A 17,600-nucleotide genomic window follows, 5' to 3' on the forward strand; every position below is an offset into this window, starting at 1 on the left:
CACACACACACACACACACACACACACACACACACAAACACACACACGCACACACACACACACACACATAATCCCTTGTAACTGCTACTGTTAAATACCAGTAGTTATAAAAGGTTCTTAATAAACTGAGGGAAAGATTTTAAAGAGAAATGTTATTTCCATATATGAAATACATGTACAAATGAAATAAAATCATATATTTACACACATTACAGTTGTAAACTGTCGGAAATTGGAACAATTTCATATATTGTCATATACGTCTAGCTCATACAGCCATATATGTTTATGTATGTATGTAATATATGTCATTTAATGACACATGTAAAGATAAAAGATAGACCTATATGTTTAAAATTTATAAGAAAAACATATATAAACATATAGAATTTTTATTTGTATGTTGTTTTATTTACTGTATATAACATTGAGTATTACAGTATGTCATATATTACATTTCCTGTATAGGTTTCTCTGTCTGGTAAACACCCATGAGTCCAGAGCGTAACACAGACTTCCTGTTGCCATGCCAAGATATCTCTTATGACATCATCAAGACCAGACAGACAGATAGACAGACAGATAGATAGATAGACAGACAGACAGACAGACAGACAGATAGATAGATAGATAGATAGATAGATAGATCGATAGATAGATAGATAGATAGACAGACAGACAGATAGACAGATAGATAGATAGATAGATAGATAGATAGATAGACACACACTCTGAGCATTTAGCAATATTAACGCTGTGTGCAGGTAACGCCATCAGACCCATCGCTCTCAGAGCGGTGTCGGCCATCGCCAGAGCGATTCCTGGTTTCCCTGTTCTGGCCACGGGGGGCATCGACTCAGCGGAGGCCGGACTACAGTTTCTCCACGCTGGAGCCTCAGTGCTACAGGTGATTATCTCGTTACTGTTACTGCTGATGAGGTGAGACTGCAGTCATGCTTTGATGATGCAGCACAGTCAGTTTGTTATAATAAAGCATTTGTGTTTGTGCTAAAATAAAACTTTAATAAGCTTTGATCGTTGTTAGTTGTTTAGTTCATTATATTTATATTATGTATTATATGTTTATTTATTTGTGTCATTGCCTTTATTTTAAATCCATTTTTTTGCCCCGTATTCGTTGTTTTCCAGCAATAACGTTCATACTGTCCTTTAAAGGCTTTATAGTATTAGCAGTTTTTATTCAGTCATCACACATAATACAGTCACTATAAACAATATAGACAGCAAAAACACAAATAAATTAAATATTAAGTAGTGACTAAACAGACTCAGCCCGAATCAAAATGCTTATATTTGCCTGCCTGCATTCTTATTTAATTAATTTAATCATCCCCACCAAAAAAGAAAAGAAAACTCTGTAAACCACTCTTTTGAAAATGTCTCCTTTTAATCCCTTTTTTAGCTTTTTGTGCAGCGAACTGACAAACATCTCTCAGATCGTATTTGTTCTCCTGTATTATGGGGGTGAGATACACATTGTTAAAATATATATTTCTCTTCTGTCTGTCACGACAGGTGTGCAGTGCAGTTCAGAACCAGGACTTCACAGTGATTGAGGATTACATTCTCGGTACGTAACTGTTTCTGAGTTTGTATTTTGTCTTCGTTGCTAAGCTCAAACGATGACCTCAGTTTACTGGTGCCCTGTTTTTCCCAGCAAGATCTTCTGTGCTGTGTTTTGAACTAAAGTCCTTATTGTGACACTGATGTGGTTCGTTTAAAAAAAAAAAAAAAACACTTTTCGTCAGTGGTGTCAATAAAGTTTCCAGAGTGATGTGTATAATTCAGCCACTTCTCCAACCTCAACAACCACACAGGTCCTTTTTTGTTTTTTCCCAACCCTCTGATACCACCCATAGGAGGGTGGTGCCCCTACCAACCCTTGGTTGTCATGGATACTGTAATAACAGTCATGGCTTGGTTAGGTTTAGATTAGGTTTTCATGATTTGGGTTAAAAAAGGTACTTCCTCAACAGTACGCGGCCTTTGTTGTCATGGTTACAACATAAACAGCCGAACACCACTCTCCTATCCCTGTGTCATGTTCATCCATTCACCACCACCTCCTCCTGACGTGGACTCTGCGTCACCGACACTTTTCCCTCTGCTCCTGCCATAATTAATACGACCACTAGGTGTCGCCTAGCAACAAAACGTGACTACGGGTCATAATAAGCTGCTGCACAGACGACAGTCTCGTATAATTCTACTAACTCGCCTCAGAGCTTTAATAACCTTCCTCTTCTCTCCAACTCTACACAGTTATATATCCATTTATATATGGTACATATATACGGTACATATATATGAACACTAAATGTATGTGTTTGGTCTGAAGGTCTGAAGACCTTGTTGTACCTCAAGAGCCTGGAGCTGAAGGACTGGGACGGCCAGTCTCCTCCGACAGAGAGACACCAGAAAGGAAAACCAGTTCCCAGACTGGACGAGCTGGTTGGAAAGGTACTGCTGCAATAATCCAGCTACTGCAATTACAGTGACTACTTCTGTTATCAGCACCACTACTGTGTAGTCAACTGGACTGGCTGAACCTTTATCTAATATTTATATTTTATTTATTTTTCTAAATGGTTGAATGTGTGTGTGTGTGTGTGTGTGTGTGTGTGTGTGTGTGTAGAGCCTCCCTAGCTTTGGTCCATACCTGCAGCAGAAGACAGACGCCATTGCACGGTACAAGAAACAGCTCAGAGACGCTGGTAAAACCGATGTGACGGAGACCACCATCACTCGGGGCGGGACGCCCAAAAAACCTGTTCCTGCTGTCAAGGTGCAGCAAATATACCCTCACTCACGATGTGTCACACTTTGTTCTGTGAAATGCATCTTTAAGCAAGCAAACATCTGTGGTCTGTGCGTGGTTGTGTGTGTGTATGTGTGTGTGTGTGTGTGTGTGTGTGTGTGTGTGTGTGTGTGTGTGTGTGTGTGTGTGTGTGTGTGTTTCTAGGATGTGATAGCCAGAGCATTGCGCCACATCGGAGCGTACAAGGAGCTTAACAACATGGAGCAGGTATGCAGTTCTCTCTCACCTGTTGTTACCACGTTATATTCTAATGACTGTGCAGGTACATGTGAAGTGAGGTTGTTGGCTTGAAAATAAACGGAGGGAAAACCACGGATGAATCACTTTTCTTGACATTCTTGACGTCTCGACGTAAACCAAACGGATTTCTCAGGATAATTAAATAAAATTGTTCCAGGTTCTAACACGGTCAACATTCATATGTCACAAACCTAAGGAACCAATCCTGTCACCTTGTGTGGACGAGGGGGGCGGGGTTAAATAAACCTGAAACCCGGTACCAGTCCACGGCCCGGTGGTTGGGACCACTGCCTTAAAACACTCTGCTCAGGACCCCACCTCAGTTTTTAATTCACCCCCATTCTTTATCATAAATGAAAACCTATCTTGAAGAGATTCGGCTCAATTTTGGGGTTAAAATTTGTGGATTAATCTGAACTGTGGCCGCCTGCCAAAGAAATCTGTCCAGGACAAGGACATGAATTTTTCAGAAGGTGACAGCTGCAGTAGTGTCAGGAAAAGAACTGCCAGAGGGTCACAGATAATTACTTACTTTACTTAATTACTTCAAAAATAAAATGAGTGTGAACTGATCATAATCATGAGCCTCCCCTGTATCCTCAGGTCCAGGCTCTGATAGATGAAGAGATGTGTATCAACTGTGGGAAATGTTACATGACCTGCAATGACTCCGGTTACCAGGTACGTCAGTGACATAAACACAGTTGTCTTCTCCTCTGTTTTATTTAAGACTCATCTGCCTCATTCGTGTAACACTTAATTTGTCTTCCCAGGCCATAACGTTCGATCCAGAGACCCACCTTCCCCTTGTGACAGACAGCTGTACGGGCTGCACCCTGTGCCTCAGCGTATGTCCAATCATAGACTGCGTCACCATGATTACCAGGACAACACCGTATACACCCAAGAGGGGTGTACCCGTCAGTCCTGTCTGCTAAAAGTAAAGACAATCCAAAACTTTCTACTGATTTAATGATGGAGATTAGATATTATAAATTTTAATTAATCAACCTTCGGCATGAAGCTTTAGATATTGTTTCCTGTTAATGCAAATAATTTGGATGACGTAAAGAGTTGAAAATGATGTTTATCTTCTTGATAGAGGAGGAGAATGGGGTTTTATGGGAAATTTTAAGAAATACTAGCACCAATACTACCAATACTACCACTGTGGAAAGAGGCAACCAACCTTTTTAAGGTCAAGGTTCACCATAATGGTAACAAATTAATTTTTCAATAATTTAACCGTCGCTTCTGATTCAAATTACGTTGTGCCTTGTGGATTCTGCTTTGTTATTATCTTTCTATAAACACATGTAAATCTATTATATCTGATTAAATTTACATTGACTGTATGTTAAATGTAATAATGCAAAAAGAAATGCTTTGACGCAATATAATCTGTGATTTCAATAAAGGTTGTCTGATGCAGCAAACCATCTGTACAGTGGAGCACAAGCTAACACCATTCATTTTATGTTTTATTCATCATAAAACAACCTGCATATAACACACGTTTCTATATATTCATCAGAAATATGTAGAAACATAAACCAAATTATCATCTGCGTAGAAAACAAAGTGTCGCATAAGAATGAAGCATGACAGGATGAAAACATCTGTGTTGTAACATCTGTGCTATCAATGACATGATAACAGATGTGACCCTGCTACATTACTGCCTGATTTAATTATAGTAGATACAACATCACTCAATATACAAAATGTACATATTTAAATATGTCCACTTGTCTCTCTAAGAATAAATACAAATAGGAATAAACAGAGAAGCTGTAGTTTTTTTTGGAAATTCAAGTGTTAAAGCAGGATAATAATATTTACATGATAGACTATGGTAGGAAAACAATAAACATATCGTACAGTGTAATGTGGAATTGTGTGTTATTCAGTATAATGTGTTCTAATAATACATACATGATGGGGATATAGTTTTTTTTTCTGTTGCTCAGTAACCATAGCAACCAGTTGCTGCACAGTTGCTGGATTAATTTACTGTTAGGCCATGTTGTCCTCTCCTAGCAGGAGAAATCACTGTAGCTTTTTATTTATTTTTTTTATTTTTTTTATTGACAATCTTTATAACAGTCAAAAAGGCACAAATCATTTTCAGGATAAATGAGGAAAATATAGGAAGAACTGAGCAAGCAGTAATGAGATTAGAATAAATTTAAAATAAAAATATAAATAAAATAAAATATATTTCAAATAAATTAAAAAAAAAACTTAATTAACAATTATACATATAAAATAGAAATAAAGGGACAAAATAAGACATGAATCAGGTATTAAAGTGCAGAGATAATTATACCGATGTTGGGTTTTCTTAGTATTACAGCATTTCACATATTTTTTATATAATATTATTTAATTTAAATAAGCATCAAAATACAGGTGTGGTTTTTAAGAAACCGCATTTATGTCTAAAATATTTTGCTAAAATTAATAATAATTAAATGTTCATTCCATTTTTTTGTTTTCCTTTTGGGGACCAAATTTTATATTGTTATACTGTCGCTTTATGGCGGATAAACACAAACAGTGTGCAGTGCACCCCCTAAACAGCAGGTGGCGGTAGTGCGCCTACCGGATACTGTTGGTTGCCAGGAGCCATCAATATCCAGGAAGAAGAAGAACGCCCATTTTGCTCACACTGTCCAAGCACCGAAGTGGGCTGAAATAACAGACAGACAGAAGAGGACAAAGAGCTGCAATGGACGGGTAAATACGTCCACATTACAGATAATCCTTCTGGGTGCTCTTACTACAGCTGTGCATGTGGCAGAGGCAGAACGAGCCGTTTTCCGTACTCAATTTAAGATATGCTAACTGTTAGCTCAGCTGCGAACCTTGATACTGACGTTAGCTTCCCAACGACACCAAGTCCCAGCCAAGAAATGTGCCAGTTTATTGTTGTCTTGCTTGTAGGGAAATGTACAATTATAGAAGGGCATGCCTCAAGAGCATAATTACATACCACTTCTGCAATATGTAGTTATTAGTTAGCTCGTTGCCAAAAGGTAATAATGTTCACCATAGTATCACCTTTGCTCGTGCGCATAATGAACGTTAACGTTAGCTTACGTTACATTAACCCGGTGTAGCTGCCGCTGAGTAGCTGGATAAATGGCGTCAGTTTTCCCGGTTATTTTTACTGTAACGGGCTATTTGTTACTTGACTTGTGTGTTACAGAGTTTCCCACAGAATTAGATTCTATTTGTGGCGGTAGCTGAACGAGGCGGGGCTGGGGGGGGGGCGGGTTGCTTTCTTAAAATAATATTAAATAGCCTAATATATTCATATACGCTCCTGCTCTGTAAATGTTTTAATTGCTTAGTACTGAACAATATATATATATATACACCTCCATTGTCTCACATAACATCAGGGTCGATTACATATTGTGGCTGAGCCTGGTCCCAGTGTTATGCCAAAGTCTGTTTACCTGTGAAGATGTGTTTCCTCTCACCTTAACGTGATCCTAACCCTAAACTCCGAGCATCTCAGCTGGGTAACAGTTACGTGCCCTGAATGTAGAAACCGGAAGGATGACAGACAGATGACAGACCCGTTGTCAGTGTGTTTTTGCATGGGTGAGACAGAGAGGAGCTGAGCAAGGAGGGTGATGGAGGGTGATGTGATTAATATCTTGTTTTATAACAGTCCAAAAAGTAAAGATACTTAGTTTAATATCATGTCAGATAAAGCAAAAGCAGCAAATTCTTACTATTAAATAGCTGCACGAACGTCATGTGTTGAAAAATAGTTGGGGGGGTAAAAAAATTAATTCAGACGGTGGTACAATCAATTCTGTGTAAATTAAACTGCAGCCAACGCCTCAGCTCCATTTACCACAGCAGAAAATGTTTTTCACCTGGAAGAATTCAACATTTACAAGGACATTTTACTTTTGTAAATTCAGCGAAGAGGGAAACATTGGAGAAAAAAAAATCTGATTTGGAATATAAATAGCTGCGACCTCTAAAAACTCTTTCCCTTCTCTTTGCTCTCCCCATAACAATGTTAACAAACCGCAGACTATGAGCCATGTTTTCCTGTTATTTTGTTGTTGGGTGCTACTGGACAGCACAGGTGTTATCATTGATTGTTACCATGGTAACATTGGTTTTAGAGCTGAGTTACTGTGGGGGTTAGGCGTCTAATTATTTCTTTTGTCTTTAAATTGAATTGCATCAGACTACACAGGTGTACACAAAGTGGACACTGAGGAAATTGATATGTGGCTATTTTAGTACGTATTATCACATGCTGTACTGATAACAGCAGTCGTCATGCATATTCAAGTAAAACCTGTACTTGTCACTTGACAGTTTCTGATAGCACAAATAGATTTTTTTTTTTTTTAAATCAAAGCTGTTACTGACCTTTTCTGGGTGTGTGATCTTTTGGACCGTATGGAGGTGCAATCCAAGAGATTGCACACAACACACCCGGAAAAGCAAACTAGTGTATGTAGTCCAGTGCAGCAAGGAGCGCACAGACCTACATATCAGTGAAACCAAACAACCACTGAACACATGGCTCCACACAGGAGGGCCAACACCTCAGGCCAAGAGTCAGCAGTTCACCTACACCTGAAGGATAAGAGACACTCCTTCCATGACAACCGTGTACGTATTTTAGAAAGGAGGGACAGATGGTTTGAAAGAGGAGTGAAGGAAGCCATCTATGTCAGACTAGAGAAGCCATGCGACGCCACTTGTCCCCCCGCATACAATGCTGTCCTTTCATCCCTTCCAAGGAGATTTAACAACCTGTCACACTTGGCCTCATGTGACTGCAACAACTCCAGCGACTGTCACCGCAACGACCAGGAGCAGTAACGAACCCAGTGAAATCAGTGGCCTTGATACTGGGTCTCCTCACCAGTCAGACTTTTCCTATCAATCCTTTTAATGACGATAAGTCCTCGCAGATCTAAAGTGGCAGTGGCGTGATTACACCAGTGGGAGGCAGCAATGTACTTAACTTTGCCTTGTCTGCCTGGAAGAAGAAGATGATGCTACAGGGCGGGCTTTGTTGTGAGCCTGTCTTCCTGTTCTTGTCACCAATGTTGTGAAATTTTGATTGATATTTTGGCTCGACTTTCAGATGTTTGTGGTTGACGTCTGTGCATCTTTGGTTTTAGAGGGATTCATCACACTTGTTGGAAAACCTTGGGCCGTGGGCGGGTCCCATTGGGACAGCCGGGCAATTGTAGAGGAAACACTGAGCTCTTTGTTGTATTTTTGAATTATAGTAATTTGGTTTGCGGTTTATCTTGGCTGGTGCACAAGTCCACATTTCTTAGCATTTTTATTAATGGATAAACTACCCCCATCGTTGTGGGCAACACCAGGAGGATGCAGATATAAAATAAAGAAAAATCCATGTGTTGAATTTTTGAACCTGTGAAACCGTATGTGCCTCTGTACATTAGGAACCAGTTTTGTTCCACACTTAAAGTAATATGCCACAACCTTTTCATCCAGGTTGTACTCTAACCAAGTTCCCTTCCCTCCCTTTCAGAGTTAAATAATTGCATGTCCTTGAAAATTTGAAATAACATTCTTGTCTCTTACTTTTCTTCTTTCATCTTCCTGTTTCCTCCCTTTGGCAGAGATGTTGCGGTTGGTGTGAAGGTAAGCTGTCTCACTGCTTTTTACAAATTTTAGATAAACACACATTTTCTATGTGTGTATGATATTGTCCTCGATGCCCAGCGTGATTTTAGGATACGGCAGGTCAAACTAATTAACATCTGGGAGGACACTCCAAGATAAGACACTATTAAGTTTTGTGTTAAACTTGGTAGGATGGTAATAATATTAAACTAAAAGTAAAACTGTCAGCCTAATGTATGATTTTGTCTATTGTTTGCTGATGTTATGTGCATAGGTGATATGTTATAATGAGCAATAACAGGATATCAGCTGCCTTTTGTTTTGTTTTTGTTCAGTAAGGCATAAAGATTATACAGTATGTTTGATGTTTGTTTGATATTAACACATAACTGTGTTTATAATAATAGAATTTTTTTCTCCATAACTTTTCAGAGAGGCTCAGATGAGCTCAACATGTATGGTAGCAGCCCCAACTCTATGACCGGTAAGACCAACCTTAACCCTGATGTGATGGGCAAACACCCACCACAGATGATCAGACGCCTGGAAGATATTATTTATATCGAGAGCTACATAACCAGAATTTAATCAAAACAAGCTTTAAATTCATAAGTCGGATTGTGAGTGTACTAAGGTATTTAAACCTGCTCCTCGATGGGCTTCATGTCGTACATAACATGACACAGATGAGCAGTTGAATAAAGTCTTTGACTATGAAAAGATCCAAGCTTGTAGGAAGTCTGGCTGACGGCACCAAAATACCTTTTAGTAGAAAGTGTGTCTGGTGGTGACGAAGCCTGTTGCTCTAGAGTTGCGGTGTCATGTCCTAATTTAATTTAAACATTTTGTGTGTGTGTGTGTTTGTGTCCATCTGCAGCGAATGGCAGTGACAGTAAGAAACAGCGTCTGGATGAATCACCTCCCTCCAGAGTTCTCCACATTCGGAAACTTCCCAATGAAGTGTCGGAGACTGAAGTCATTGCTTTGGGGCTACCCTTTGGAAAGGTCACCAACATACTGATGCTCAAGGGGAAAAACCAGGTAAACTATAACAGAACTCTATACTGTCAACATATACTTTAGGTTGTAAACAATAGGATATTTTCTTCTTTTCTAAACAAGTAAAATGACGATTTGTTATTCTTCAAAAGCTATTTTACTGTGTTTTTCCAGGCTTTTCTGGAGCTCGGTACAGAGGAAGCAGCCATTACTATGGTGAACTACTACACAGCTGTCACTCCACAGGTCTGAAATGCATCAGTGTTCATTCATGTTGGTCATATTCCTTCAGTGTGAGTCTGCGTGTGTCTGGGATGTCATGAGAGCCGATACGTCGAGAGAGATAGTTTGTGTTTGACGCAGGGCGGCAGGGATAAGTTATAGACACAGTTATAGACACACTTCAAACTTATCTTATCTTGTCCTGAAATGTGACCGTCATTGTTTGTGAAATGTGACAGCTACAACTGTCACAAAGGCTAATGTTAGCTTGTTTAGGCTAACGTAGCAACAGCTACTGGGAATTACTAGCCTACTGTCATCAGCTAAAATAAACTGTACCATTAAATACAAAGCTGACTTTTATTTTATTTTTTTTAATCAGAGGCATTTTTGCCTTTATTTGATAGTACAGTGAGAGGTAGACAGGACGTTCAGGGAGAGAGAGTGAGGGGATGACATGCAGCAAATGGCCGTGGGTCGGATACATCTGCAGGATGATGAAACTTCACAGGTGTGTAGTTGAAATCAAAATGAAGGCCACGTTTGAAGATGGGTGTGGTCCGACCCATGAGTACTGAGTAGTTATGTGATAGATGTCAGAATGTCAACATGTTGATTGGCTGGTGTGATCCCATCAAGGAGACTGTCTCTAGTTGTGTTCTGGTTTTGTTGTAAGGGATACAAACTGAATTGTTTATTAATGGACCTTATTCTGTGTAGGTCAGAAACACACCTGTCTTCATCCAGTACTCCAACCACAAGGAACTGAAAACAGACTCAGCTCTGAACCAGGTACACACATCCATGTATTTGTACACTTGACACTACGCTTCAGCCGAGCCAGGTGGTTGGACTGATGTAGGATTTGATGTTTTTGTCGTTCTGCCCAGAGAGCCCAGGCAGTGCTGCAGGCAGTGTCAGCAGTTCAGGATGGAAGCTCTCCATCCTCCGACCCAGGAGTCCTGGACCTCGCTCCGCCCCCCAGCCCTGTCCTGCGAATTATTATTGACAACATGTTTTATCCTGTGACACTGGACGTTCTACAACAGGTAAAGCCTGAACACCTTACATAAAACACACAGCCCCATAGTCCAGTTTGACCTTTTTCCTGTTGTCTGGATCAACTCAGCTACAAAAACAGCAGCTTTATAGCAAAACAGAACCTTTCTGGGGAGGAAAGGAAGGAAATGAGCATTTCATTTACGGCTGCTCCATAAAAGTTGGTGCAATAATCGACATCACTAATCTCCCTAATTATGTTTAGCTGCATCATTGTGCACAGAGCTATGTATTACGACAGGCTGTAAACTGTAGATAAAATCTCCAAATCACAACATATATATATATATATATATATATATATATATATATATATATATATATGAGAAAACCATGAACCATAAGCACATGACAAATGCACAGCTGATATCGCCTCTTCCACTTGTGCAGCTGTTAGAAATGCCACGTCAGCTGTGAAAGTCCTGATTGTGGGACAGTCCTAATTACATGAATGAACACCGCTACCCTCTCAGAGGCATGTGGCCTTTTGTGATGCCCCTCCCACTGTCTTGGAGGTTGTCCTTACCCACGTCGGCAGGCAATTGGTTCGGCGTGTGAGGGTCGTCAGCTGATGCTGTTGCTGGCCCTTGTGTTCACTTGTCCTCTCCCCTCACATGTAGCGCTCCTCCATGCGCTGCGTTCATGGCTGAACCTGCTGATTTCCACGCCTCATTGCTAATTTGTCTTATGTTTTAAAATGAATTGTTTGGTTTATCTCAGTATAACTTTGTGTGATTTCCCTTATTGTCACTTTCACAGTTTGAGACACTTTCAAAAGCTCATGGGGATAATATTCATATGTCACACAGCTTTAAACGAGAATGTTAAAAGTCAAGTGTTATGTGTTTGTGTTATTCTCTATGAATCATTTGACTCTTGCAGATCTTCAGTAAATTCGGGACGGTGATGAAGATTATAACCTTCACCAAGAACAACCAGTTTCAGGCTCTGCTGCAGTTCAGTGACCCCGTCAACGCACAGCAAGCTAAACTGGTAGGATCACACAAACAGCCTTTTACATCAGCAACCATGCGAACAGATACTCTGTCTAAGGATTATCAGGGGAAGGTGTGGAGTTTTGAACGGGGTTGATGGGGATTGCAGACGAGGGACTCAAATGTGTTTTCTATAAATAAAAGTAGCTGTAACCCGCACCTCCAATCTGGTGTCACTGATTGGACTCCAGGTTCGTTAACTCCTGACTCCAGTTAGCTTCTGTTGATGTCGTTAGCCGAGGAGCTCATGTGCTTCTTTCAGCCTACAGTGTGAATGTTTGAATGATTTGTTAAATATTATTTTAAGACTAATTTATGCAGATAATTCCAAATGGTTTACTCACTTTTGTAGATGGAATAAAACGGCTGTTAACACACATCTCTCCCTCTTGCGCTCCTTCACACCAGTCTTTGGACGGACAGAACATCTACAATTCCTGCTGTACTCTGCGGATAGACTTCAGTAAACTGGTCAACCTCAATGTCAAATACAACAACGATAAGAGTCGAGATTACACGAGACCCGACCTCCCTACAGGAGACGGAGAGGCGACCAACAAGGATCATTCTTTATTGGGTAAATACATGTCCAAATACAAATGGAAAGTTTATTCCAAAGTTTAAAGTAAAGTGGGTATCTTCCAAACTTGGTCATTTTTAGTGTGAAATTCTCTCTTCTGTGTTTCAGTGACAGTGTTTGTTTAAAGACATTATTTTAAGACAGACTTCAAAATTGTGAACTTGTACTTGAAGGTTGAATTAAACACTTGTTTTAGTGCTTTGTAAGTCGGTCTTAAAGTTAAACCAGCAGAAACCTGCAACAGCTACAGAGTAGGACCTAGCTTTCTGTAATCTGTAAATGCTCTACATGTCAATATATTAGTGACTTGTTCCCCCCTCGTCTCCTCTACTGGGTCAGTAAACAGTAACCTGCCTAACTACCGACCTTCATAAGAAGTACTGTGGTTATTGTGTAATAAAACTGTGGGAAATGACTGTAAGGCAGTTTAACTAGTGAGTTATGGAGGCAAACAGAGTAGTTTCTCTGTACTGTGGAACTACTACTATATATTTATTTATCCTTCCGTCTTTATCTTGTCACTGTTTTTATCGGGTGTGACAAGTAGAAAACCATTAACACTACAAGGTTAATCCTCATACATGTAATACTTGCTAAATGTGGATGTGTATACAATTAGCTACTAAGATTATGTTAACACTTAACCATAAAGTTTACCTTCAAAACACTAATCCACAAACCGATGGGTGACTTCGTGGTGAGTTGCTACTTGGTCTGTTAGAGTGTAAAAACAGACACAAACCAGGACACAGGTTATTTTATAGACAAGTTTATTTATTTTGTCCCTGTGTTTTTGGGCCATAACTCGAGAATTCAAATTCAAATCATGACACAGTTTAACACAAATGTCTTATAGGATAAAAATTATGATGTAATGGCATTTTATATCCAGAGGTCGAAGGTCATGGGTTCACTTATAACTGAAATAGACAAGAATCTTCCATAGTTGTGGCCCTGAGAGTCTGAACACTTTCTGAAACCACTGTCTAGGAGTAACCTTAATTAAATATTTGATGCTTTGACAACATTTACTCTGATGTTGGTCAGTTCGGTTTCTTGTGATAATTGTATTCTGTGGTGTGAGGTTAGGTGTGTATTGTGTGGTATAATATAAATGTACATTTGTCATTGTCTTGTAGGTACCCCATCTGGAGCGCTAGCTTCCTACTCCAGTGGAGGAGGTTACTCATCATCTCTCTCCCTGTCACAGGGTGGAGGTACATATCTCTCCTTCTTTCCATCACTCTGTTTTTCCACCACACAGAATTCATAATGAGCTGGTCATTTCATAACAGTCACCAGCCTGAATTACTGTAATAAGATATTTGGATCAGAGAGGTACCACTGAAAGCAGCTGTGGACATTTACAGTTGATAAATGTCTGTACAGGTCTTAACAATCTTGTGAACCGTAGTTAAAACTGAGGTTCTTCAGTTACCACTTAACAAACTTCCAAGATCGTTCCAACATTTAATTTTCAAACCCTAAATTCAGATGTCTTTAAAAATGCTTCTTAGTGTTCTGTCCTAGTGAGAAATATAGAGTCATGCAGAAATGGATGTAATTTCTCCACAGTTTTTATCATCATCACTTGTTAAATGAAAGGTCTTAACGTGTGAATGTGCTAAATATTGATTGTATTGTTTGTTATTGTTTATGTCTTGGTGAGAGTTGGGTGTCTCCCCTCGTCTTTTGAGGGTGTACCCTGGTCAGAATTACCTTTTTTATAGTGACATGTTTATATATAAATGCAATACTAATCTGTATTTTTAAACTAAGCTTTCGAAACGAATGACTTTCTGTAAAAGATCTGTTCAGAAATCCCACCGGCCTTTCCCTTATTTTCTTCTATCTTCTCTGTGTATGTTATTCAGGCTTTGATCACATGTCAAGTGGGAGATGCATAATCCTTAATTACACCAACACATAGTTGTGGTAGATAGGAGCGAGTCATCAAAGATCTGAGTCATTTACACTTTACAAACATCTTGCTCAGAACAATTAATGGCTTCAACATTACAGTGTACATCATTTTAATTATGGAAATTACTGAAGCGGCTCTGTTGACCGTTAATAAAACTTGTCCAGCGCATCTGTAGATATTCATGTATGTTGATGAAGCTTGTTAAGATTTATTACACACAATAATGAAGGTTAACTAAGCTTAAATTTATGCAGACATTTATACACTGTCATGAAACGCATCACTGTCCCTGATGTGTTGCTGTGCTGCAGCATGTTGGGGTAATTGTTAACCAGGAGTTGTACAGTTAAGTCTATTGAAGAGGGTTTATTGGAGCCATGGTTTTAGACTCTGTTGCATGTTTAGCTCTGATCTGTCTCTTTGTCTCATGTTTTCCTACCAGGAGCCATCAGTCCTCTGAGCGCGGCGGCGGCGGCGGCAGCGGCTGCAGGTCGTGTTGCTCTGTCGGGGTCTGGAGTGTCAGGAGTCCTGTTGGCCTCCAACCTAAACGAAGAGGTACACTGACCACAAATATAACTTAACTTAACTGTGACTCAGCGTTTCCAAGCGCTGCTTTAAGTGACTAATTTGAACTGTTGAACAGACGCTGCTGAATGATTTTCTTGAGTAACTGTGTGGATGTGCGGTTGCATGTGTTCTTAGGTCATTTTACAGCTTGATTGATCATGCATCTTCCACCAAGGTGAAGTCCGTGTAATATAATTCAAGTTGGACTAAATTCACAGTGTGACTGTGGGTCCTACAGTCTCAGAGGAAGTTATATAGCGTTAAAATATTTCCAAGTATCATATCTGCAGAAAGTACAGACTGAACTTGTGCAAATGCCACAATTACTGTTTAGTTTTGCATCTTTTAATTTCATAAAATAAGAAATGATCATGTTTAGTATCTGTTTGTTACAGGGATTGTATTGACTTCTTTTCACTTCAGAAAATCCACACCTGTAATTTTCCCAGCGGTGGTCAAACCTGTGCAGACGCCTGTGTATTTTTTATCTCAGATTTCTGCTTCTTCATTCAATTTTCTGATAATTCTCTTGTTGTAAATGTGTGCCTGCTCTGTCATGTGTATCTCTGAATCTACTGCACCTGTTACCTGTTTCCGTATGTTCCATCTCTCTGTCAGAGCCCTTCTCTCTCTCTCTCTCTCTCTCTCTCTCTCTCTCTCTGTGTGTCTTTGTCCCTCTCTCGCCCCTGTGGAGAGGGACTCCATAGTGGAGTGGTGGTTTTCACACTTCTGCCCCCCTCTGGTTAAAGTCTCGGTGCGGCAGCTGTATCCCGGCTGTTTTGGCGTCACCGTGCGGTCACGCCTGGCGACTCATCAGCTTGACAGCGGCAGCTCCTGTACTTGGGAGTATGCTCAATACAATCCAGTGGCTAGGTGTAGTGGTTGAGTGTGGTTGTGAGTGTTGAATCCAAGTGGTGGTTTTTCAATTACTTGTTCATCCTCTCTCGACCGTGTCCTCAAATGGGGAGACCAACATCTGCCAGCTGTTTTCATACAGAACCCTGTTTCCAGGTAGCGTCGCTATAGAAACTAATCTTTTTACAGTTTAATTCCAGTTTGACAACGTAGTTGATTAAGACTTAGACCCATAAAACATCTGCCAGTGATGATGGGGTATCATGTCCTTCACTTACAGCACAGCTGCAACTGAGCTGGACTCCAAATGTCATGTTGGTTAAACAGCTTCCTGTGTTGCAGACCCTCTTTGCCTTTTGCCTTTTTTTTTTTGGTGGGAATGAACACATTGCCTTGTAGCCTGTTCACCTCCAAGCTAACTGTTCCACGTCGACAGTTAGCTGTCCAAGTCCAGATAACTGTGATTTTCAGTTTTGTTGGCAGTGATTGTGTAAGTTAACACGTCACAAAATGAAAGTCTAGTTCTCATCATAGCACTACGGTGGCCCTGAGAGCTCAACACACCGCAGCTTAAGAAAACACGTGCAAAGACACGAACACGCTGCAGATTCAGTCCTACATCGCAACGGAAGTGTTTCCAGGGGACATTAAAAAGTGATGAACCCGGCTGTGACGCACCTGTTATCCACTAAGTCCTAAGTTCATCACTTTTTAATGTCCCCTGGAAACATCTCTGTTGTGTTTTCTTAAGCTGCGGTGCGTTGAGCTCTCGGCCACCGTATAACACAGTATATTGAATGATCCATTCAAAGGTGATTGCTTTTTGCCATGACGACACAGGTCTCATGGAAGGATGGACAGGTCAATAACAAAAGAAATTTATTCAAATTGACCGATTGAAAAGTAAAAAAAAAAATCTTTTTCCATTAAAGCAATCAAAGTGAAGATGCATTTTTATTTATTTTTTTGTTTATGTACAATTCCTTTACATGTAACTCAACGTGTGTTGGTCTGTTCTGCCAGTCGTAGACAGTTATCCTGTTACATGTGATCTGATTGGCCATCTGCTTCATGGTACCGCCCCCTTCTGGTTTGATATCTCCTGCCACTCAAGTCTGTCATTCACTTATTTATTTCCTGATATATTCATCCATCCATTATTTTCAACCTTCCTCCCATCCTTTATTTTCCTCACTGATAAATGCATCCAGCAGGGTGTGTGTGTGTGTGTGTGTGTGCGTGTGTGTGTGTGTGTGTGTGTGTGTGTGTGTGTGTGTGTGTGCGTGCGTGTTAACAAAACTGTGTGTGTGTGTGTGTGTGTGTGTGTGAGGCTGTGTGTTTGTGTGTTTGGAAACAAACCAGCAATCATTCAGACTCCGTTGATGTCCCACTGATGCTCTGTTTACTGACCTCTGCTTTGGTTTTTGTGTCCCCTCCCCCACCCCCTCCTTTCCTCCCTCCTCTGCTCCTCCCTTCACACGTTTATTTTCTCTCCATTTGTCTCTCCTTTTGGCCACACATCCTTTAATGTCGTACACTTCTCTTAAACCCCCTCCTCCCTCCTCTGATGTATGTTTACCTCTCTTTTCTTTCCTTTTCCTCACGTCACTTTTCTTACTCTGGTCTAACCTGACTTTGGCTTTGCCGTTTTGATCCACTCTCCAAACCCCCCCTCCC

General features: G+C 40.2%; 2 protein-coding genes across 2 annotated transcripts in view; both read left to right on the forward strand.

The window, feature by feature from the left end:
* The window catches only part of dpydb (dihydropyrimidine dehydrogenase b), a 13,201-nt gene extending 8,659 nt beyond the window's left edge, over positions 1-4,542 (forward strand). Inside the window, exons 16-22 of the mRNA XM_087172390.1 lie at positions 719-907; positions 1,537-1,591; positions 2,360-2,481; positions 2,657-2,806; positions 2,984-3,046; positions 3,683-3,760; positions 3,853-4,542. Of these exons, the coding sequence (XP_087028516.1) occupies positions 719-907; positions 1,537-1,591; positions 2,360-2,481; positions 2,657-2,806; positions 2,984-3,046; positions 3,683-3,760; positions 3,853-4,017 (822 nt within the window). The 3' untranslated portion in view covers positions 4,018-4,542. The remainder of the gene's footprint in view (positions 1-718; positions 908-1,536; positions 1,592-2,359; positions 2,482-2,656; positions 2,807-2,983; positions 3,047-3,682; positions 3,761-3,852) is intronic.
* Positions 4,543-5,712: 1,170 nt separating this feature from the next.
* The window catches only part of LOC111650604 (polypyrimidine tract-binding protein 2-like), a 19,627-nt gene continuing 7,739 nt past the window's right edge, over positions 5,713-17,600 (forward strand). The window contains exons 1-11 of the mRNA XM_023400518.1: positions 5,713-5,818; positions 8,719-8,740; positions 9,155-9,206; positions 9,600-9,763; positions 9,896-9,967; positions 10,664-10,735; positions 10,834-10,992; positions 11,885-11,995; positions 12,406-12,574; positions 13,717-13,794; positions 14,944-15,056. Of these exons, the coding sequence (XP_023256286.1) occupies positions 5,811-5,818; positions 8,719-8,740; positions 9,155-9,206; positions 9,600-9,763; positions 9,896-9,967; positions 10,664-10,735; positions 10,834-10,992; positions 11,885-11,995; positions 12,406-12,574; positions 13,717-13,794; positions 14,944-15,056 (1,020 nt within the window). The 5' untranslated portion in view covers positions 5,713-5,810. The remainder of the gene's footprint in view (positions 5,819-8,718; positions 8,741-9,154; positions 9,207-9,599; positions 9,764-9,895; positions 9,968-10,663; positions 10,736-10,833; positions 10,993-11,884; positions 11,996-12,405; positions 12,575-13,716; positions 13,795-14,943; positions 15,057-17,600) is intronic.

This window comes from Seriola lalandi, unplaced genomic scaffold, assembly GCF_002814215.2.
Source record: "Seriola lalandi dorsalis isolate HSWRI2012SDOR001 ecotype SW California unplaced genomic scaffold, Sedor1 jcf7180002052510, whole genome shotgun sequence".
Lineage (NCBI taxonomy): Eukaryota > Metazoa > Chordata > Actinopteri > Carangiformes > Carangidae > Seriola > Seriola lalandi.